This window comes from Urocitellus parryii, chromosome 11, assembly GCF_045843805.1.
Source record: "Urocitellus parryii isolate mUroPar1 chromosome 11, mUroPar1.hap1, whole genome shotgun sequence".
NCBI lineage: Eukaryota > Metazoa > Chordata > Mammalia > Rodentia > Sciuridae > Urocitellus > Urocitellus parryii.
In genome coordinates, this window is record NC_135541.1 from 37,975,714 (window position 1) to 37,999,457 (window position 23,744).

General features: G+C 47.5%; 1 protein-coding gene across 1 annotated transcript in view; it reads left to right on the top strand.

Annotated features, from left to right (window-relative positions):
• The first annotated feature begins 964 nt into the window (after positions 1 to 964).
• Pcsk9 (proprotein convertase subtilisin/kexin type 9) overlaps positions 965 to 23,744 on the top strand; it is a 28,418-nt gene continuing 5,638 nt past the window's right edge. Inside the window, exons 1-11 of the mRNA XM_026382379.2 lie at positions 965 to 1,042; positions 1,506 to 1,760; positions 5,354 to 5,545; positions 6,166 to 6,289; positions 8,677 to 8,810; positions 9,033 to 9,174; positions 10,229 to 10,425; positions 11,794 to 11,977; positions 13,631 to 13,804; positions 14,291 to 14,439; positions 15,156 to 15,333. Coding sequence (XP_026238164.2) covers positions 1,509 to 1,760; positions 5,354 to 5,545; positions 6,166 to 6,289; positions 8,677 to 8,810; positions 9,033 to 9,174; positions 10,229 to 10,425; positions 11,794 to 11,977; positions 13,631 to 13,804; positions 14,291 to 14,439; positions 15,156 to 15,333 — 1,726 coding nt within the window. The 5' untranslated portion in view covers positions 965 to 1,042; positions 1,506 to 1,508. The remainder of the gene's footprint in view (positions 1,043 to 1,505; positions 1,761 to 5,353; positions 5,546 to 6,165; positions 6,290 to 8,676; positions 8,811 to 9,032; positions 9,175 to 10,228; positions 10,426 to 11,793; positions 11,978 to 13,630; positions 13,805 to 14,290; positions 14,440 to 15,155; positions 15,334 to 23,744) is intronic.

Genomic DNA, 23,744 nt, shown 5'->3' on the forward strand with positions numbered 1-23,744 from the left:
ATATGCGTCATCATCCTCTGGGTACACATTGGGAACCCCTGACAGGTGAGAAGCCTTTCATGGGGGAAGGCTTGCTCCCAGCTATTCTTAGCAATTCTTGCTACAGGAGGATGACTTTGATGAGGAAGCTGCCAACAGCAAGTTTGAAATACAATTCTGTTTACTGGCAACAGGAAGGAGAGCCTCCAGTTCCCCTTTTAGCAAACTGCAATGAGCTCCTGTTTTGTGCCAGAATGGTGGGGTGTTTGGTTGGGGGATGAAGCAAAAGAACTAAAGTGGGTAACTTTGGTCTCACCTCCCAGAGGCCACTGTCAACCCCCTGGTTATATAGCTTTTGTTCAGCGAGCCCTCTGAAGTGAGGTCTTTCCAAACAAGATGGAAAGGGCAGCAATTTGGACTCTAAGATCCAGATTCTATCCTGAGAATCTGCTGCACATCTACAGAGTGGGATCCTAAAGCCACCTTTGTTTTTTGCTTCCGGGAAGAGTGCACCTTATGTTTTGTCACACAGCAACCCAGGGCCTGAGCTTCCCTTTCCCCTTTGCATTCTCCTGCCTGGCACATAGTAGGCATCTACTGGACCTTGTCCTGTTGAGTTCTTGGACATGGTGCATAAAAGGAATCTGTGCAAAATGAATTGCAAAATGAATTGTTTGAAATACTGGGCTTGTGCCTACAATGGAATTTCCAATGTATCTATATGCCATCTTGGAAGATTTAAACACCGAATAGACTCCTTTGAAATGCAATAGGCTGGAAATCAAAAGGAAGCAGTCTCTTCAAGGTACAGCTATGGTGAAGTACAAGTGTAAGGTGCATAAGGGACAGAGGCCAGAAAGGGATCCAGGCAGAATTTAGGATGTCAAGTTACAGTCCTTGCAAAGAATTCAGTGGGCAGTGATGAGTGTGCAGTCAGATTGATTAGGAAGGGTCACCGGTCACAGGAAGGAGGAGGGCCCAGGGAGGTTGTTCAACATCGTTCGAGGGAGCGGAGAAGGCATGGTTGACAGGTGGCCAGGCAGACCCCGGAAACACTAGTGAGGTGGGCCAACATCTCTGGCAGGGCGCAGGGTGAGAGGCGGAGACGGGACAACTCTCCCAGCTTTCAGCCCAATTAGGATTTGGGATTGTCTTTTACTCCCTATGAGCGTAAAGTGACGCTGTTTGGGGAGGGCGAGGCCGAAACCTGATCCTCCAGTCTCCGGGCTCCGTTAATGTTTAATCAGATAGGATCGTCCGATGGGGCTCCGGTGGCGTGATCTCCTGGACCGGGGCGTCGAGCACCCACACCCCAGAAAGTTTCCTCCCCGACGTCGAGGCACCCGTGGCTTCAGGCAGTCTCAACGCCACTCCCCTCTGGGTCCAAGCCTGTGGGAGGGATCCCTGCAGCCAGACTCCGACTGCCCGGGCGGGAAGTGACAGCCGCGAGCCCCAGCACTCTTGGCGCGCTTGGCCCAGCGAGGTCCTGAGCTCCCGCTCACCCACGTCCTTCCTCCTTCCAAAAGAGAATGCGGTCTCTTGGATCCCCAGCAGTTGGAACGCAAATCGCCCTGATGGGCACCGGCAGCTCTACGCGGCCATGGTGGCCACTGCCATCGCTGCTGCTGCTGCTACTGTTCCTGAGCCCCGCGAACGCCCATGCCCAGGAGGACGAGGACGGCGACTATGAGGAGCTGGTACTCGCCTTTCCCTCCGAGGAGGACGGCCCAGGCGAATCGTCCCCGCACATGTCCACTGCCACCTTCCATCGCTGCGCCAAGGTGCGGGCGCTGGGGTAGGAGGCGGTGGCGAACTTGCCACAGGGACCTGTAGGGATGCCGCTTCTTCTCCTGCCCAGTTTCCCAGTGTAAGGGAGGAGCTGGAGTGAAGGTCCAGAGAGTCTTCTGCTGGTCCTGTGATGGCTTGGCGCCGTCTGGGGAGGACAGGCTAGGTAGTTGGCCAAAGAGCACTGGCAGCGCTTGGAAATGTGCTCTGGAGCGTGCGGCTGCACGATGCGGTGGAAGGGTAGCTTGGATGGGGGGGGGGACTGTCAGCCACGAGGTCGGCGAGCAGAGTACTGTCCAGATCGCCTGCTGGGATTCTAGAGGCTCCACTGACCATGCAGCTCCAAAGGGTGAAGGAGTCAACACCCCAGTGCGCTTAGAATGGCCCAGGGTGCAGAGGAAGCAGGCTTATTCCCGTGCGTTCTGACTTGGTTCTGGGAGTCTCCCCGGAGGAGAGTGTACAGGGTATTGGGGAGAGGGCATCATTTATGTAGGGGTGGAGGATGGGGGCGGGAGGCAAATCCTTAGTGCCTTAGAACTCCAACTCAGGCACTGCATTTTTTTTTCCAGCTGAATAAAAGAATAAACTGAAGGGGAACGTGTTGAATTATTCTCGAGGTTGATGGGATCTTTGGTTAAAGGAAGGGCTTTCAGTACTGGGGACCTCGGGTGGCTGGTGCGCCAGGGACCCTGGAGCTGAGTCCTGCAGGCAGATGCAGGTCTCCTAGGGTGGGCGTGGCAGGTTCCTGAACCTTTGCTTTGCCCTTGGGCCTGTTCTGTAGGAAGCTGCTGCCTAGGGTGGGGCTGTTGATTCCCTTTAGTTATAACCTTTCAAGGGTTCGGCTGAAATAATGTTACCTGAGCTTTGAATCAGACATGGGGTTATCCTTGGCTGCTTCTCTCTAGCTGTATGGAGCTTGGCAAACTGCTTAAACTTGAGCCTCTATTAAAGGGGAAATGGCAATCCTTTCTGAAAGGGATGAAGGGAAAGGAATTCTGGTGATCCCTGAATGACTCCTGGATGTAAGAACCAGAAGCAGCTACTTGTTGCAGGTAGTTATGTCCCTGGTTGCAGTGTGACCTGGCCACACCCTCCATGCACAGCTGGGTTGGTGGGTGGTGGGCAAATAAGGATTCTGTGCTCAAAGCTGCCTGGCCTGCTCTTCTGTGTGCTGGCATAGTGTCTGGCCTTCATTCAGTTCCCAGCACCCTCTTCTTTTCCCCTGATCCTTTCACCTGTAGAGAATATCCTGTGGCTGTGGTCTCTCCTACCCCCAAATAACTGTTCCAGCAGGAGTGAGTACCCCATCCTGGGAGGTCAGTGAGAGGAGGCTGGACAACCACCTGGCCACATGCTTGAGGCTGTTTCTTCCCTGGGGGAAGTTTGGAAAAGCTACTTTGTGAAGTTCACTTTTTCTTCCATGCAATGAATATTTCATGGGAATGGAATTTAAAATGAAAATGTTTTTGGCAAACAAAAGGATTTTAGGCCTATCCTTTATTGTCACCCTGAGAAACCGAGGCCCAGAATGGAGGTGCACCAACTCCCTGGTGCGTTGGAATGAGGCTTCAGAGAAATCTTGTTGAACTGTGCAGAGCGTCCTCCTGATTCACAACATTTTCATTTAGTGGCGAGCACCTTACATGGGTCTCTGACCATAAACAGGAGCTCAACAATGAAGGTGGCAGGAGAATTTTACTCTAAGGGAGGGAGCCGCATGAACAAGGTCCAGATCTGGGAAAAGCAGAGGTGGAGCTTAAGGAAGCAGTGACATCTCCATCTCCCGAAGTGTAAAGAGTTCTGAAAACAATAGGTATTTTTTTTTAGATTTAGTTTTATATATTTAGAATTTTTAATTGGCATAGTTACTATACATATTCATAGGGATACAATGTGATATGTGGGTACTAGTAGGTAACGTGCAATGATCAAACATTTAGCATTTATTTATGGTGAAAAAATTCCAAATCCTCTCTTCTAGCTATTTTGAGATATGCCATGTATTATTGTTATCTAGAGTCACACAGCTTCAAAACTTTTTAAAAGTCCCCTTGGATGTCCCATCTGCTTTATTTTCAGAAAAGTGTTCCCCACGGGGTCTCGAGACTGGAGCATCCTGAGCCGTCTTTCCTCCTGTCCGTCCTGCTCTTTGCTTCCTCCCCAGGTTTTACTTCCAAAGCTGGTTGATCTTAGCTGTGACATTGTCATTCATCTCCTGCCACCTCACTTTTAAAAAATCTTTCCTTTGACAGACTTTCTGGGTTCTTTTCTGCCTTTCATCTCTGAAAGCAAAAGGCATTTTGTAATCTATTCAGTGGTACATTCTCGCCTGAACTGACACGAGATTGTTCATGATCTTCGTTGATTCCTCTTGTGCACAGACGCATACATTTGGCTGTATAGAAGAAGGTGCAAACTCCTTGGAGCTGGCTCCCTGGTTATTACTGACTTTTAAATCCAAATGAATTCTGATTCTTGAGACCCTTCTGGTCCTAAAACTTTGAATGAAGGGCTGTGGACTCTCCTCTGCTGGAGTGCATAGACAGAGATGCATGTGGGCTGCAGAGGTATGTTGAGGCAGAGTGGCCAAGGAGGACATGGAGACTGAACTTTATTCATCAGTCTGTGGTGAACCATGGAAGCTTCTTGAGCAGGTGTGTCTGTTTGAGACCAGTTGTAGCTGGCAAGAGCAAGACCAAACAAATCTCTGACAGTCTGCAGCCTTCTGCCTGCATTATACAAACTTCTCTCTTGGCCTTGACAGCAGGCCTGTTCCATAGGTATTGTGGTTCTTCTAATACAGAGGAGACATCAGAGGCTCAGAAAGGTTGAGTGACTTGCTCATGGCCACACAGCCAGTAAACCTTGGAGAGATGGGATTCAGGTCCACATTTTCTGGCTCCAAAGCCCATGAATGTTCTCTTTTGCACTGCCTCTGAAGGGGAGTCATGGAGGTACTAGGATGGGGAGGAAGTGATTTTTTTCTGACTGGAGTACTAGGGAGGGAGTGTGACTGGAAAGGCTTCTGGGAATGGCTGGCCTTTGGGCAGGGCTACCAGGAATGACCAGGCCTGGGTTGTCCCTAGAGAGGTTACAGAAGAGACTTTGTTGTTGAGTGTACCCCACAGTTCCCCTTTGTGCCTGACAAACTCTGAAGTGTATGAACTATGATAATGCTAAGAGTTGGCTTGTATGTGGGTTTTGCTTTTCAGTCCTAATTTGGTAAATTCTGTTTATAGTTTACTACACTCCATTGTGATTCTTTTATCATAATCCTAATTTGTAAACAGAGGGGGATAAGGTTAGGGCAGGGCTTGTTGGTATTTTTTTTTTAACTGGTGCTTTATTGATGAATGGAATTATGGCATTTGCTAGTAAATGGACGGAACTGGAGAACGTCATGCTAAATGAAATAAGCCAGACTCAGAAAATCAAGGGTTGAATGAAACCTTTTTGGCTAGAGCAAAATGAGGCGGGGGAAAGGGAGTGGGGCTCTGATAGCATAAAGATAAAGGGTAGCTCAGTGGAGCAGAAGGAGATTGTTGGGATTTTAATGTTATTAATGTTACCCTTCCTTGCTTGGGGCCAGGATGCCTGGAGGTTGCCGGGCACCTATGTGGTGGTGCTGGGGGAGAGAAGCCACCGATGGCAGACAGAACGTGTGGCCCGACGTCTGCAGGCCCAGGCAGCCCGCCGGGGTTACCTCACTAAGGTCCTGCATCTCTTCCACGACCTCTTTCCCGGCTTCCTGGTGAAGATGAGCAGTGACCTGCTGGACCTGGTGAGTCACCCTCTCTGGGTATGGCATTTTCTGATGGGGCTGGATGCCACTTACATGTAGAACATCGACATTAGTGTGCCCATTGCTAAAAATCAGGGGGAGACACAAGTAATTACTGAGTATATACCAAGTGGTACCAAGCCCCATGATTGCTAGCTCAGTGGGTAGATGCCTTAGAAGCCTGGCCATCCCCAGTCCATCTGAATTTGAAATGAGGATTCCAAGGTTCAGAAAGGACCATGCAGGCAGCTAGGAGTTGGCTTCTATGTGGGTTAGCCGGTGTCTAACCTGGCAATCTACTGGCTGGTTGCCTTTTGTGCTAAAGTATCTGCTACTTGTCCCCTATGGGGACAAGGCCCTGGGACACTTGATGGAGTCTCAGCCATTTCATAAAAGCATATAAAAGGGTTCTGGGATTGTGGCTCAGAGCTCTTTCCTGGCATGTGTGAGGCCCTGGGTTCGATCCTCAGCACCACAGATAAATAAATAAAGTAAAAACTCCATTGGCAACTAAGAAATATTTTTTAAAAAAATCATAAAAGGACATGGGGACAGGTTTGATCAGGTGGTGCTGGCAAAATGGCTCTGAAGCAGAGTCCCCTGACCTGTGTCTTCTGCAGGCCCTGAGGTTGCCCCATGTTGAGTACATCGAGGAAGACTCCTCTGTGTTTGCCCAGAGCATCCCATGGAACCTGGAGCGGATCATCCCTGCACACTACCAGGCCACGGAACAAAGAGCCCCCCGTAAGACCCCCGTTGTGCCTGGCCCTCCGCACCCTGGCTGAATGCCCGTGCTCTGTTGTGGTCTCTCTTCTTCTCAGAGGCTTGGGACTCAGCATACTCTGCTGACTCTTCTTCTCTGGTTCCAACAGCTCCCTCTTGCTCTCTCTTCCTCCACCCAGAATGCAGGTGTTTTTCCTTAAGTGATGCTATCTCGCCTTCTAGAAGCTCTTGTTCATCTCCTCTCCAAGGCTACACTTGTCTTGGGAAAGGCTGCATCTAACCATGACTCATGGTGTCTGAATGCCCAGCCCTGCAGACAGGATCAGACCTCTGAGTGGGACAGACATGGCCCCGTCTGGACTGCCCCCACCTAGCTCTCGGTCTCCTTGCCTGCCCATCCTGCCTTCAGCTCCATTAGACCGTGTGGGTCTCCCTGTGTGGGCCGTGCCATGTCCCCTCCAGGTCTTGCTGCCCATACTTCCTTCTGCCTGGTGCAGCCTGTCTATGAAGGGCGAGGAGGAGAGGCCAAGAAGAATGGCCTGGGTCGTGGCAGGGCCCCATGGGGGACACTGAGTTGGGGGAGGCTGTAAACACACCTGCTTAGGGGAGAAGATCAGTTCTAGTTGGACCATGTTGAGTTTGAGATACCCACAGCCTGAGGTTGAGCTCTATGGAGAGTCGGTGCAACACCGAGTGAGGCCTCAGATCTCGGGGTGAGCACAGCCTCCACCCCTTCCCTGAAAATTGCAGGTCTTTGGGAGCTGCTTCCCTCTCTGAGCCTCTTTGTTCCTCATCTGTAAAATGAGCAGAGTAACCTGTCCTTGTCCTCCTCTCAGGGTTGTTGTGAGGCTCCAGTGAGGTGAAGCATGTACCAATGCTTTGGGAACTGAAAGGTGCAGTGGCTTCTGAGTTGCTGTCCTTGTGACAGGTCAGGGGTTGTGCACAAGGTAGAGGGTGAGGAGATGGAGCACCTGACACAGGTGGCCGCTGCAGAGGTGGGGGCTTGGTCTGGGCAGACTGTAGCAGAAAGTTCCAGGTTGGTTTTGCAGGAGGAGCTGCCTGCTACTGAGGTGCACCTCTCCAGGTGAGTCCTAAGGCCCCCGGGGATCCCAGGTCCACACCCAAGGGCCAGAGGGCAGCGAGGCCCCAGCCAAGCAGGAGTGAGGGAAGGCTGTGCTCCTGAATAAGTTTCTAAGCATGCTGTCACCAAGTACCATAAACCAGAGGCATAGATGAGAGAGGCTTCTTCTGTACAGTCTCCTTCTGCCATAGGGTACGGTGGACAGTAGCATAGAGGATGGAGAGATGATAGGCTGGGGCAATCCAGCTCTGGCAGCATGATGTTGTACGGTGGGAAGACAGAGGACAGGGGGCTGACCTTGACTGAAATTAGCATGGGATTTCAGAGAAGCCACTGAGATGCTCTGTCGCAGACTGAATGATACACACACTCAGAGCCTGTGAATGTGACCTTATTTGGAATAAAGGTCTAGGTAGATGTAATTAAGAATATTGAGATGAGATCATCCTGGACTGTCCAGCAATTTCTCAATCCAGTGCCTTTCCTTGTAAAAGAGGCAGAAGGACAGTTGAGACACACAGAAGAGGAGGCCATATGGAGTGATGGCAGAGACTGGAGGGATTTGACCACAAGCCAGGGAATGTTAGTAGCCACCAGGAAGTGGAAGAGGCTCCCTATTGCCTTTGCAGAGAGTATGGCCTGGTCAACCCCTTGGTCTTGAACTTCTGGCCTCTGTATCTGTGACAGAATGTCTATTGTAAGCCACTGGGTTTGTGGTAATTTGTTACAGCAGCTCTACGTAACTCATACACATTTTAGTCCTGTCATGAGATGTGACATTATGTCACATTGAAAATGAAGCATTTTCAGTGGGTCACCATGGCAGCCTTAGAAGAAGGTTGTAACAGAGAATGCACAGACCTGGTGCCAAGAGGCCCAGACTCATGCAGCCTCTCCCAACCTCCGTTTCCTCAGTGACATGAGCTGGCTGGCTCAGGTGGACCTGTTTTTCTTCTTGAACTCTTCAACTGGATCAGTGAGCTTTCAAAGGCTATAAGTGTGGGCTTGGTGTATTTACACTATCATATTTATTGTTTTTTGAATGCCCCTTTTGTTAGTGTTATGGAGTCAGAGACCTTGGTTCACTTCCTGTCTCTGTCTTCCAGCTACTTGGCCTTGGACAGTGCTATGCCTTTCTGTGCCTTACTGCATTCGTCTTATAAAATAAAGACATAACAGCACATAGCCTGAATTTTTGTAAGGTTAAACGAATTTATGTATTCACGGTGCTTACAGCAAGGGCCTGGGATGTGGTAGACAGCTTGTGTGCAGTAGTTATAACACTGACCTCATGGGTATCCTCTCCCACAAACGCTGCCTTGGAAAGATGGAGGTGGCCTAGTGGAGGTTTATCTCTTGGACACCAGCATCCAGAGCAGCCACCGGGAAATCGAGGGCAGGGTCACTGTCACCGACTTTGAGAATGTACCTGAGGAGGATGGGACACGCTTCCACAGACAGGTGAGCATGACCCTCAGGTGGGAAGGCTGCCCCCACCTCTCACTCCCCTCCTGGAGCTGGTGGGGACCACCCCCTCCCTGGAGCGTTGTGGCTGCATGACCCAGCAGCCGTGTCCCTTCTTTACTGTTGGGTGTGGGGAGGGGGTGTCAGTCTATCCACCCACCACGGATGTGTCATGGGCTGGGTGGGCTTTCTCACGTGGTCCTTGTGTTGGTTGAGCAGGCTAGCAAGTGCGACAGCCACGGCACTCACCTGGCAGGGGTGGTCAGCGGCCGGGATGCTGGTGTGGCCAAGGGCGCCAACCTGCGCAGCCTGCGCGTGCTCAACTGCCAGGGGAGGGGCACTGTCAGCAGCACCCTCATAGGTGAGTGGCAGCCCTTGACAGCACTGGTCTCTCTCCATCTGGACCTGGTGTGGGAGGGGGTGGGTTAAGCCAGAGAGCACTAATTCCCCTGACTGTGAAGGCTGAGGCCACCCCTGCCATGGAGGTCCAGCGTGTTAGAGAGGGCAGGGCCCTGAGGCCACAAGTGCAAATGGAGACACTGAGGTCAAGTGGGTGGAGGCTCTGCCAAGCGGGTGCTCTTCCCACGATTCCTCACTGTCCGCCTTTCCAACTCCTGTGAAATGGAGTTGTCACTTTATCTCGGATTCAGATGAACCCTGAGGTCATCGAAACAAGCTTTCTCCATCTTCCGCTTGCTTACCTCACTGGCTTCCATGTCTGACTCGGCCCAGCAGGTCACCCTGGCCAGGCAGACTTGGTGGAGGAAATGACAGGGCCTTTTCCAGACTCTGGCGGCTTCTTCATCCAGTCCACCTGGTGGCATCTGGGACATCCAGCCGAGAGCTAACCTTCTGGGGTCCTGGGTGGCTCTGGCTCACCATCATCCTGTTAAGCCCACATACTGAGCAAAGGACTTCATATAGCAGGCCTTGAGACTGGCATGTGACACCTGTTAAACCATTTTGTCCAACCCGCCAGAGATGGGTGCCTTGCTCGGGTGAGACAGCTAGAGTCTGTGATCTCACTGGAGAAAGGGCTGGCTCTGGGCATTGGCTTGACCCCCACTGGCTCTCAGCTGGCAGAGGCTGCATGGCTCAGGAGCCTGCCTGTGCCCATGAGCTCTGCCCTCCTTCCTCCAGAGACCTCATTCAGTCTTTTCTGACCGTCTTCTAACAAATTGGAGGGGGCCTTCCCATAGGCTGGCGGTCATCTGCTCAAAGTAAACAAATGAATGGCTTAGATGTCAGTCACATTAAAAAAAAACTGCCTTCACAGCAGCATTTAGACTGGGAGTGTGACCAAACTCAGGGCACAAAGGTGACACAAAATGAAACATCATCCTGTGCCCCTGTGGGAAGGGGGTGCAGGGGGCAAGCACATCTCCCCAGGAGGTGACTGGCCTTTGTTCTCTCAGGCTTGGAGTTTATTCGGAAAAGCCAGCTGGCCCAGCCCGTGGGGCCGCTGGTGGTGCTGCTGCCCCTAGTGGGTGGCTACAGCCGGGTCCTCAATGCTGCCTGCCGGCACCTGGCAAGGACTGGAGCGGTGCTGGTGGCCGCTGCGGGCAACTTCCGGGACGATGCCTGCCTTTACTCCCCAGCCTCAGCTCCAGAGGTAGGTGCCAATGCGGCTGCCCCCCAGAAAGGAGGGGGAGCAGGCAGGCCCCCGGGTTTCATGTGGGGTGTTGCTGGAGGCTGAGCTGCTGCAGCTTTGGAGGAAGTTGTCAGCCCCTGAGTGCAGAAGCCAGGGAGGGGGCTGCGCCTCTGCTCTGCCAGAGTCTGGAAGGAGCAGCACCCCAACTCTCCCTCCCCATGTAGCCACACCCCATGGCCTGTCCTGGCCATTTTCTTCCTGAAAGTTTTCTGAATGCCCTGCCCCTTTCCTACTCCCAAGGACCTGCTTCCCTAGGGTGGAGAGAATGGTATCCTCAGCCTTCTCCCACCTTCTCCAGCTTCCCCTCCCAGGCTACCCTATGAGGGCCCTGGGGCTCCACCTAAAGCACAAGCCAGCCCTCCCCTTTCTCCTGTCCAGCACCCCCACTTGTTAAGGTCTGTAAATAAGTCAAAAATAACACCTGGTATTTTGCCAGAGAAATGTTAGAGTTCGTAAACAAGTCTGGATGGTGCCTGGCAAAATGTCAGAGGGAGTGGTTTGAGAAGTAACAAAAGTGAGCCATTAAGTGTGGAGATTCCTTATTGGTTGGCTGATGTATCTAGTTTATGCTAATTAAGATAAGCTGTGCAAAATGTATAAATAGCTCTGTTGCCCTACAATAAATGGCTCCCATTCCTGCTGTATCAACGTACACAAGTTATTCGTCACCCCCCGGCTATTTTGCTGCAGCCGGACCCTGGCACCCACTGGCCATGCCCCCCCAAAGCCCCTTCCCCTAGCCTTCATGACTGACCGCCTTTGCAAGGCTAATGAGATTGGGAGCCATGGAAGGTCCAAAGGCACTCATGTGAGGAACTTCCTGAGCCCTGCTATGTGTCTGTTGCTATTGCAGGCCTGTTCCAGGCAGGGGGGCATGGGAACACCTCTTCTGTGGAGGAGCTGACAGTGTTGGGGGGCACCTTGTCCTTCATCTGAGTAGCACTTGCAGGACACCCACCATGTGTCAGGCTGTCTGGGTGCTGGTGGTACCAAAGGGAAGGACTCTTGTTCCGCTTGGGGGGCTTCATGGTCTGGCGTGGGGCCTGGCGGGTGGTGCAGGTACAGTCCTGGTAGTATGACCCGGGCCTTCTCTAGCCCAGCAGAGCCTTCCCCAGGTGCTGAATTCAAAATTGCCTAAAACCCAGCACAGTGTCTCCGCCTTACTGCGCTGGATTTCCCCACGAGGTTTATAGCTGCCGAAGGGCATGGGGTGGTTTCCTGTTTACCGTCGGTCTCCCCACCAGGATGAAAGTTCCACAGGGGCATCAGGAATGATGCTGGGCACATGGTTGACTCTTTTCTCTTTTACCCACCTCCTCATCTTTCCAGGTCATCACAGTTGGGGCCACCAATGCCCAGGACCAGCCAATGACCCTGGGGACCTTGGGGACCAACTTTGGCCGCTGTGTGGACCTCTTTGCCCCAGGAGAGGACATTATTGGTGCCTCCAGTGACTGTAGCACTTGCTTCGTGTCACAGAGTGGGACATCACAGGCTGCTGCCCATGTGGCTGGTGAGTCACCCCCTGTCATCCTGGCCATCATGATGCTAACAGCCCCCTGGGCAGGCAGGCAGGCTCTGACCTAGGACCTCTGAGTGCCAGGCTCTGTGATGGAGGACCCAACATGAGGAAGACCTGAGGGGCCTGTGTTAGTTGGCTTCCGATGACTGTGACAAAACACTTGGGTGATCAACTTAAAGGAGGAAAGTTCTGTTTCAACTCATGGTTTCAGTCCAGAGTCTTGGCCTCATTTTCTCTGGGTCTTCGGTGAGGCAGAACATCCTGGTGGAGAGTGTGTGGTGGAACAAGTTGCTCAGGGTGACTGGAAAGAGACAAGAAGAGGCCAGGGTCCCAATATCCCCTTCAAGGTCATGCCCCCAGTGACTTATTTCCACTAGGTCCCCTCTCCTAAAGGTTCCACCACCTTCCAATATTTCCACAGGTTGGGAACCCAGTCTTGAACATTTGGACTTTTGGGGAACATTCCAAGCCTAGTCCAGCATGTTAGTCAGTTTTTCATTGTTGTGACAAACATCTTTAAAAACAAACACAAACAAACAAACAAACAAAAAAAAACCTTAGAGGAGGAAAGATTTGTTTTTGGTGCATGGTTTCCGAGATTTCCATCCATGGTTGGCCAGCTCCACTGCCCTGGGCCTGAGGTGGGGCATGACTTCATGGCGGAAAGGTGTACTGGAGCAAAGCTTCTCAACTCCTGGCCGCCAGGAAGCAAAGTTAGAAGGAGCTTGGGACAAGATGCACCCTTCCAGGGCATGCTCCCAGTGACTGTTTTTCTCCAACCATGCCCTACTGCTTACAATTTCTATCACCTCCCAAGAGTCCCTTCAGCTACCAATGGATTAATCCACTGATGAGATTAGAGCCCTCTCCACAGCCCCCGCCTCTGAACACTGCTGCATTGGGAGCCAAGCCTTCAATACATGAGCCTTTGGGGGACATTCCAGATCCAAACCATAACGACTAGACATGGTAGTGCACAGTCTGAAATCCCAGTTACTCAGGAGACTGAGGCTGGAGGATCTCAAGTTCTAGGCCAGCCTGGGCAACTTAGTGAGACCTTATTCCAAAATAAAAAATTTAAAAGAGGGCCAGGAATGTACCTTAATGGCAGAGTGCTTGCTAGTATGTGCCAAGCCTTGGGTTTGATCCCTAGTTCTATTCCTCCCCCCAACCAAAAAAAAGAAGAAAGAAGGAAGGAAGGAAGGGAGGGAGGGAGGGAGGGAGGGAGGGAGGGAAAGATACAAACCATAACAGTGCCCTCAAGAACACTCAGTCTGATAGGATAGGCAGATGACAAACAAAAGGAACACAAAGTAGTCAGAGCTCTGTCAGAGGGAGCCCAGAGGAGGCACCTGTACAGCCTGAGGGGTCAGGGAAGGCTTCTTGGAGAAGGGACATTTGATTTATGGTTTTGTGGCTGCACAGAAGTTCTCCTGAACATCAATCACCAAGACCCAGCGGCAGACGAGCAGATCATCTGCCTGATTTCACTAAGCCAGGGATTGCAGGTGGCTTAACTTCAGGAAGAACAGCTTGATTGTTTTTGTGTCTGTCTGTGCATGTGCACCCTAGCAGGAGTGCCTGGCTGGGAAGGAAGGCCAGACCACGATATCTCCTCCTCTGCACCCCCACCCCCCCCACCAGGCATTGTGGCCAGGATGCTGACAGCTGAGCCCGAGCTGACCCTGGCCGAGCTGAGGCAGAGACTGATCCACTTCTCTGCTAAAGATGTCATCAACAAGGCCTGGTTCCCTGAGGGCCAGCGGGTACTGACTCCTAACCTGGTGGCTGCACTGCCCCCCAGCACCCATTCAGCAGGTAAGCAAGATGGCAGGATGGGCAGAGTCTGGCCTGGGACTGAGAGGCCTGTGTGACCTTGACAAGTCTCCCCTCTGCTTGGTGTCTGCAAGGAGGATTGTGCCACCTCAAGAGGGGACTGGACTTAGATAATTAGATAAGGCTTTGCAACATTTTTTTTTTTTTAAGAGAGAGTGAGAGAGGAGGGAGAGAGAGAGAGAGAGAATTTTTAATATTTATTTTTTAGTTCTCGGCGGACACAACATCTTTGTTGGTATGTGGTGCTGAGGATCGAACCCGGGCCGCACGCATGCCAGGCGAGCGCGCTACCGCTTGAGCCACATCCCCAGCCCTTTGCAACATTTTTATAGGGGGTTTTATGGGAGAAGTTCAATGTGTTCTTTCAGCCCACCACCCACCTCCCGTGAACTAAAGCTTTTTCTAGCACCCCCCTGGTGAATGCTCCTCCACCTCTGAACCACTCCCTCACCCTGGGTCTTGTTGCAGGAGGACAGCTGTACTGCAGGACGGTGTGGTCAGCACACTCAGGGCCCACACGGACAGCCACAGCCATGGCCCACTGTGCCCCAGGCGAGGAGCTGTTGGGCTGCTCCAGTTTCTCCAGCAGCGGGAAGCGGCGAGGCGAGCACATCGAGGTGACCTTACCCCTCTGTGTGTGGGAAGCAGGTTCTCACTTCTAGGACCTGATCAACCCCCAGCCCTAGTGACTGGACCCCAGTCTCCACCTGCCAGTTGAAAGTGCTGACCAGTGCAGGGGGGCTGCTGGTGCACATACCTAGAGGGCTTCCTGGAAGAGTGCAGGACATCCTGGGGCCGCCTGGTGCAGGGGAGGACAGTGACTTACCTGGACCTAGCATCCCCAGGGCCCTTTTACTCAGAGGGTCCCTGGTTCTGGGAGTTGAGGAATCTCCATCCTGCAAACGGATCGGTGCTGGTGCTTCAGGGGTGACACATGAACTCTTACCACTGTGTTTGGAGGGCAGGGCTGTGCCTGGCTGGGAGGGTGGGGGCCACTAGGCACTTCTGGCCTAGGAGATTGGTTGGCTGTGAGTGCTGGCTTAGGGGCCTGGTGGGTTAAGGGAGTGGGGTGGGTTCTTGTGTCAGTGTCTTAGATTTCATGTATCTTCATTTTGAGGTCATGGTCAGTTTCTGGAAGAACTTTATAAAACACACAGCTGCCCATTGGCAGAAGAGTCTGCCTCTGGCAGGAGTGAGCTCCTTGTCCCCAGAGGAGTGGGAACCAGAATGTGTTGAAGATTCCAAGGGCTTGGTCGATGCCTTCTGGCCCCAGCATCTGGTGTTTCCCAGGCTATTTCTAAAGTGGTTTCCTCTTTCTGTCTTTGGTCCTCAGACCCGAGGGAGCCGGCATGTCTGTCTGGCCCTTAATGCTTTTGGAGGTGAGGGTGTCTACGCCGTTGCCAGGTGCTGCCTGCTACCCCAGTCCAACTGCAGTGTCCACACAGCTCCTCCAGCCAGGGCGGATAAGGAGACCCGTGTCCACTGCCACCAAGAGGGCCAAGTCCTCACAGGTAGGAGGCGGGGCCCTGCCTTGGGGTGAGGAGGAGTCCCTGTCTCCTGACATGGCCAACCTCTGCATGGTCCTCAGGAATACGATTGGTCAGACCTCTGGAGCCTGAGTGCTACTTGCAAACTCCCCTTCTGCCACCTTCACAGTGTGACCCTGGCAGGCAACTCTCTCTGTTTCAGCTTTCCTCTGCATAAGAGGGTAGCACCTACCTCCATGGATGTGATGAGAAGGGTGGCATTTGGAACAGGGGCCTGCAGCTCTGTGTGCCCTTCACCAAGGCAGCCCAGGGCAGCAGGTGCAGGGTAGAGCAGGCTCCGGGGCCTGGAATGAACCTGAGAATTCCACTCTCCTGCTCAATAGTTGGGCAAGTAAATCAACAGCTCTGTGCTTTACTTTCCTCATTAGTAAATTGGAGAGGATGGGTGCTATGCACTGAGCCTGATGCTGGGATTGTATACATTCTAGCTGCTGTTATTATTGTTTATTTTCACATTTTTAATTGGTGCCTTATAGTTGTACATAATGATGGGATTTGTTGCCACACATTCCCACATGCACACAATATAACAATGTAATCTGGCCAATATCACTCCCCAGCAGTTTCCTCTGCCTCCCGACTCTCATCCTTTGGCCCTTTATTGACCTCTCTTTGATTTTTAGGAGATCCACCCCTGACTTTCTTTTCCTTCTTCCTCTCTAGCTTCCACAAATGGGAGAAAACATTCCACCCTTAACCTTCTGAGTTTGACTTATTTCACTTAAGATGATGGTCTCTAGTCCCTTCCATTTTTCCTACAAGTGCCACGGTGTCATTTTTATTTATGGCTGAATAAAACTCCGTTGTGTGCATATACATCACATTTTCTTTATCCATTCAGACAATGATGGACACCTAGGCTAGTTCCATAGTTGGGCTCTTGTGAATTGTGCTGCTATAAACATGACTAGGCATGGGTCACTATACATGATGGCTTTGATTCTTCAGGATAAATACCAAGGAGTGGGACAGCTGGGTCGTAGGGTGGTTCCATGCCTAGAATTTTGAGGAAACTCCATACTGATTTCCATAGAGGTTGTACTAATTTACAGTCCCACCAACAGTGTAAAAGTGTTACCTTTTCTTCACATCCTGTCCAGCATTTATTATTATTTGTATTCTTGATGACTGCCATTCTGACTGGTGTGAGATAAAATCTCAAGGTAGTTTTGATTTTCATTGCCCTAATTATTAATGATGTAGAACATTTTTTTTGTGTATTTGTTGGCCATTTGTATTTCTTCTTTTGAGAAGTATCTGTTTAGATCATTTGTTCATTTATTAATTGGGTTATATGACCTTTTGGTGAAGTTTTTTTGAGTTCTTGGTATATTCTAGATAATTAATCCTCTGTCAGAAGAGTAGCCAAGGAAGATTTTCTCCCACTCTGTAGGTTCTCTCTTTGCATTTCTAATTGTTTCCTTTGCTGTGCAGAAGCTTTTTAACTTGATGTCACTTCATTTACTAACTCCTGGCATTACCTCCTGAGCTGTAGGGATCCTATGGAGAGGATTGTTGCCTGTGCCTAAACGCTGAAATGTTGACCCTAAGATTTCTTCTAGGAGTTGCAGTTTCTGATCTAATTCCTAGGTCTGTGATCCATTATGAGTTGATTTTTGTGTAGGGTATAAGGGCTTAGTATCATTTTTCTACATATGGACAACCAGTTTCCCAACACCATTTGTTAAATTGTCTTTTCTCCAAGGCATGTTTTTGGCAATTTTGTCAAGGATCAAGATGACTGTAGATGTGTGGTTTGTCTCTGTGTCTTCTCTTCTGTACCATTGGTCTATGAGACTGTTTTTATGACAGTACCATGTAGTTTTTGTCACTATAGCTCTTTGGTATAATTTGAAGTCAGGTATTGTGATGCCTCCAGCATTGCTTTTTGTGGCTTAGAATTGCTTTGGCTCTTCTAGGTCATTTATTCTGCCAAATGAATTTTAGGACTGTTTTTTCAAGTTCTGTGAAGAATGTCATTGGTACTTCGTTGGGGATTACATTGAATCTGTATCGTGCTTTTGGTTGTGTGGCCATTTTAACAATATTATTTCTTCCTATCCAGGAACATGGAATGTTTCCATCTTCTAAGGTCTTCTTTAATTTCTTCCTTCAATGTTCTGTAGTCGTCATTACAGAGGTGTTTTGTCTCCTTGTTTGGATTTATTCCTAGTTTTTTTGTGTGATTTTTTGAGGCGTTTGGGAATAGAATTATTTTCTTCATTTCTTTCTCAGCAGATTCATTGTTTATATATAGGAAAGCTATTGATTTTTGTATGTTGATTTTGTAAGCGGCTCCTTTGTCAAATTTGTTAATTAGCTGCAGCAGTCTTTTGGTCGAGTTCTTTGAATCTTCTACGTGTAGGATCATATCATTTGCAAAAAGTGATAATTTGACTTCTTTCTTTCCTTTTTTTTTTTTAAATCCATTTTCTGTTTTTTTCTCTTGCCTAATTGCTCTGGCTAGAATTTCTAGCACTATATTAAACAGGAGTGGACATCCTGTTAATCCCAGATTTTAAAAGAAATACTTTCAGTTTTTCCCCATGTATTATGTTTTAGTCAGCTTTTTCCCTGCTGTGACTAAAAGACCTGACAAGAACATCTACAGAGTAGGAAAAGTTTATTTGGAGACTCACAGTTTCAGAGGTCTCCATCTATAGAAGGCCTGCTCAATTCCTCAGAGCTCAAGGAGCGGTAGAAAATCATGGTAGGATAGTGGTGGAGGGAAGCAGCTCACATGATGATCAGGAAGCAGAGAGAAAGGCTCCACTCAACAGGTATAAAATATATACCCCAAAGGCTCACCCCCAGGGACCCACCTCCTCCAGGCACAACCTACCCACTTTCAGTTACCACTCAGTTAATCTGCACCAAGGGATTAATTCAATGATTGGGTTAAGGCTCTCATAACCTAATCATTTCTCCTCTACACCTTCTTGCATTTTCTCACACAGGTGCTTTTAGGGGGATATCTTACATCCAAACCATAACATTCCACCCCTGACCCCAAAAGCCCATGACCATCTCACAATGCAAAATACATTTTGTCCATTTCCAAGACTCCCCATAGTCTGAACAGTTCCAAGATTGCCTAAAAGTTCAAATCCACAGTCTCCTCTGAGACTCAGGACAAGCTTGCATCATGAACTCCTGTATAAATCAAAAGCTACTTACAAGTGTCCAATAGATACAGGTACAGAATAAACATTTCCATGCAGAAAAATAGGGGCATAGAAAGAAGGGATGGGACCAAAGCAAGACTGAAATCCAGCTGGGAAAACAAGTCCTGTAGCTTCGTGTCCGGCATCTGGGGCACATGGCATGGAGATGTTCTGCTCAAAGGACTTGCTCCTCCCCTGCAGCCATGTTGGTTGCAGCCCAAGTGGCTTTTCTGTTGGCTTGTCTCTGGTCAATTTCTGCAGCTTTCCTAGGATGACATCCCATATTACTGGCATTTCCTAATCTTGGAGATCTCTACTGCAGCTTTGGCTTCCTCCCCACATCTCCATGCTTTGCCCTCTCAGGGGCCATCTGAAGGAATTCTGACACTGCTGTACTCTGTCTGGCCTCCCAGGCCTTCCTTTGAAATCTTGATGGACACCTCTATAACCTCCTAACTCCAGCATCTTGCATTCCTGCAGAACCAAGACTATTGGTTGACACCAAGGTCTGCTGCCATCTTGAGCAGGAACCAAGCCTCCAAGGACACTGGCTGTAGCAGCCTCTGAGTGTCCGGGTAGCTGAGCATGTTGAAAAAACTTTCTTATGCAAGAAGGGTACACCACTGGTCTCTTCCCAAGAGATATTTTACTTTTACTTCCTTGAGTCTGAGATGGATATGATATTGCCAATTCCTGAAATGCCCTTAAGCCATCTTCCCTGTCGTCTCTGGGCAAAGTCTTTAGTGTTTCTTTAATGGCAGTAATGTCTTTAATAACTGTAACTTCCTAAGCACCAGTTTTGCTCCCTCCTTTCAAGTACAAGTTTTTCAAATATTTCTGCTCCTGAATATGTCAAAAAACTTGATTTAAAGCTGCCAGCAATATCCATGCCACTGCCTGAATGCTATGCTGCATAGATATTTCTTCTGCCAGATTAAGAAGTCCATCACTTTTAAAATCAGCCTCACCCAAAGTTTAAAAACATGGGCAAGATGCAGATAACTTCTCAGCCAGAACATAACAAGCCTTTAGTCCAATTGCTGATAGTGCCCTCCTTTTCCTTTAAAACCTCATGAGCCCTGTCTTCCTATTGGCATGCTGGTCTTCTGAGTTCCCACCACTATCAGCCATTAAGCTGTGCTTAAAACAATCTAAAGCATTTCCATCTTGCACTGTTACACATCTCAACATTCCTCCAACCAATTCCCAAAAAGCTTCTGAACCATCCGGTCAGTTTAGTTAAAGCAATGACCCCACTCTTGGTACTTATTTCTGTTTTAGTCATCTTTTTTTTTTTTTTATACTGCAACTAAAAGACCAAACCAGAACAACTTTAGAGTAGGAAAAGTTTATATAAGAGCCCATGTTTTCACAGGTCTCAGTCCAAAGACAGCCGACTCCATTCTTTCGGGTCCAAGGTGAGGCAGAACATCATGGCAGAAGAGTGTAGTGGAGGGAAGCAGTCACATGATTATCAGGAAGCAGAGAGAGTCTCCACTGGCTCCAAAGGCACCTGCCAATGACCCAGCTCCTCCAGCCACAACCTACCTGCCTGTAGTTACCGCTTGATTAATTCCCATAAGGGGATTGATTCAACTAATGGGTTAAAGCTCTCATAACTCAGTGATTTCTCCTCTAAACCTTCTTGAATTGTCTTCCACATGAGCTTTGGGGGACACATCACATCCAAACCATAACAGAAATGCTTTCAGTTTTCCCCCCATTTATTGGAGGTTTGCTTTGGGTTTTTCATATATGGCCTTTAATGATGTTGGGCTATGTTCCTTCTATCCCTAATATCTTCAGCTTTTTCATCATGAGTGAGTGATTAATTTTTTCAAAGACTTTCTCTGCATCTGTGGGATGTCCAAGTGATGTTTTTTGGTCCTTAATTCTGTTTATGTGATGAATTACATTACATTTATTGATTTGCCTATATTAAACAATCCTTGCATCTCTGGAATAACACCAGCTTGATCATGATGTACAATCTTTTTAATATGTCAGTGAACATGTTCTGCTAATGTATTTCTTGAAGATCCATCAGGGATATTGGTGGTTTTCTTTCCTTGATGTGTTCAGATTTATTTGGTTTGGGTATGAATGTGATACTAGCTTCATAGAAAGAATCTGGATATATCCCATTGCTTTCTATTTCATGCAGTAATATGAGGAGTATTGTCATTAGTTCTTCTTTAAAGTCTTGGTGGAATTGAGCTGAGAATCCATCTGGTCCTGGGCTTTTCTTTGTTTTGTCTTTTTATCACTGCTTGTATCTAATTATAATTTATTGATCTTTTTAGGTTTTCTGTGTCCTCTTGATTCAGTTTTGGGAGATTGTATTTGTCTAGAAATGTATCCACTTCTTCTAGGTTTTCCAATTTATTGGAGTATAAATTTTCAAAATATTGATCTAATGATCTCCTAGATGTCTGTGGTGACTTCTCCATTTCATCTATAATTTTATTAATTTGAATTTTCTTTCTTTTTCTTTTAGTTAGTTTGGTTGAGGGAACATCATTTTTTTTTGTTGTTGTTGTTGTTTTAAATCAATCTTGTTTATCTTTTCAAAGAACCAATTCTTTGATCCTTTGTATTGCTTTTCCTTTTATTCTCAATATCATTGGATTGAACTCTCACCTTAATTATTTCCTTCCTTCTACTGATTTTGGAATTGCTTTGTTCTTCTTTTTCAAGGACCTTGGGTGCATCAGTAAGTTGTTTATTTGGGATCGTTCTGATTTTCTTATGTAGGCACTCATAGCTATAAACTTTCCTCTTAGAACTGCCTTCATAGTGTCCCACAGATTCTGATATGTTGTATCACTATTCTCACTTGAGTCTAAGAATTTTTTTATTGGTTCTTTTTAGTTATATATAACAGCAGAATCAATTTTAATATAATTTTACAAGCATGGAATATATGTTATTCTAGTTAGAGTCCCATTCTTATGGATGTACATGAATTCCTTTATTTTCTGGTTATTTTGGAGGGTTCTTAATTCATCTTTGATTCTGAAGGATAACTTTGCTGCATGTCGCAGTCTTGGCTGACAGTTGTTTTCTTTCAGGACTTGGAACACATTGTTCCAAGCCCTCCTGGCTTGTAGTTTGTGCTGAGAAATCAGAAGTGATTCTGATTGGCTTGCCTCTAACTGAGAACTGATGTTTTTCTCTTGAGACTTTTAAAATTCTATCCTTGTTCACTCTAGTAGGTATTTCAATTACCATGTGTCATGGAGAGGTTCTTCTTTGCTTTGTGTATTTGGAAATATGAATGCCTTCTGTATCTAGATGTCCATCTCATTCTGAAGGCTTTGAAATTTTTCTATAATCATTTCCCTGAAGAGTTTATCCATTCTATCAACCCACATCTCACAAACCTTCTCAATTCTTAAATTTGGTCTCTTCATGTTGTCCCAAAGTTCTTGTATGTTCTGGTAAGCGCTATTTATTTATTTATTATTTATATGGTCTGAATGTTCAAAGCTGGGCACTTTGTCTTCCAACTCTGAGATTCTGTCTTCAGCATGGGCTCCTCTGTTAGAGAGACTTTCCACTGAATATTTTCTTTAATTTATTGTGTCTTTCATTTCCATGGCTTCTGTTTGGTTCTTTTTCAAACATTTCTATCTCCTTATTGAATTTGTCATTCATATTCTGTACTGGTTTTCTTAATTCATTCAGTTGTTTTTCTGTGTTCTCTTGGAATTCATTGATAATTTTGATAATGATTTTTTAAAAAAAAATCCTTATCTGATATTTCATTTACTTCAATATTTGAAGGGTCATTTTCTGGTGAATTATAAAGAGGTGTTAGCTTATATTTTCATATTGTTATATTCCTGTGAGGGGTTTATGTATCTGTTTGGACTTATTTCTCTTCCACTCTTATGTGTGAGCATTTTTAGGGTACAGTCTTCACCTCCACAGTGCCCTAGGGGATCTAGATTGAGACCCTGTTGGAGGTACAGTATCCACAGCCTTTGTGTTATTTTTCTCTGTTTTTTTTTTTTCTGTAACAGTGGATGTTTATATTTGTGACCCTGGGCTTGACCCCTAGCCATTTCTACTTGGACCTGGTTGTTAGTTTGGGTTTTTGTCTCTTCAGTTCTTTGTGTTAAAGTATAGCTGAAGATTGAGTGTCATCGATATATGTGCAGAGCAAGGCACGCTGTCTTTTTTTTTAGTTTAGTTCATCAGTAGAGTCCTCACCCTGTGAACTTGTAGTGTCCCCATAGTTTCCCAGCATCTCACAGATTAGTGGGGTACAAACAATAGCAACAATTAATGCCAACAATATACAGCATTAAAATAAATACCCAGTTCCTACTAAGACATCTACTTTATTAATTGCTACGAAAAACCAGAAATGGTGGCATCAACAGTTGCCAACAGCAAAAACAATAAGTAACCACGAATTATATCTGTCTTTAAACCAAACAATAGGTGTCAACTCTGTCAGCCATAGCAGTATAATTGCAACAGCATTAATGTTGGGGGCAGGGGTATGTAAGCCAATTAGTGCTAAAAGATGGTAAGAATACAGTTAATTAAGAAAAAAAATGTGATAAGAAGGTAGAGAAGGTTTTTCAATTCAAAAAAAGTGAACGAAGAGAATGCAGAAGAGATGTAGCAGGTGATGGAGGAAAGGAAGGAGAAGAAAAAAATAGAGGTAACCAAGTAGAGTGAGAGAGAAAAGAGAGAATTTGGCTTCTAGCAGAAGATACAAAGAGAAATGAGAAAAAAAAAACAAACAAAAACAATACAAAACCAAACCAAAACATGCTAAGCAAAAACCCTAACCCTCAAAGTGCAAGGCAAAGAAAAAAAAACCTACATTAAAAATGCTAAAAATGAGAAACCCAAATATGTATATGTATATGAATATATGTCCGTATACCAATTAGCACAGAAGAAACAACACACAAACACAAAACAAAATAAAACAAAATGAGAGAGAGAGAGAAAGAGAGAGAGAAAGAGAGAGAGAGAGAGAGAAAGAGAAAGAGAAAGAGAGAGAGAGAGAGAGAGAGAGAGAGAGAGAGAGAGAGAGAGAGAGAGAGAGAGAGAAAAGTTTCTTATTGGAAAATGAAGGTAATGAAGGTCTTGTCTCACTGGTCAAAATAGTCAAGGAGAATAGATGGCCCTGTCTATGCCTGACTGTTTTTCTTTCTCTTTCTTCTTGAGCTACATACTGAGAGTGGAGAA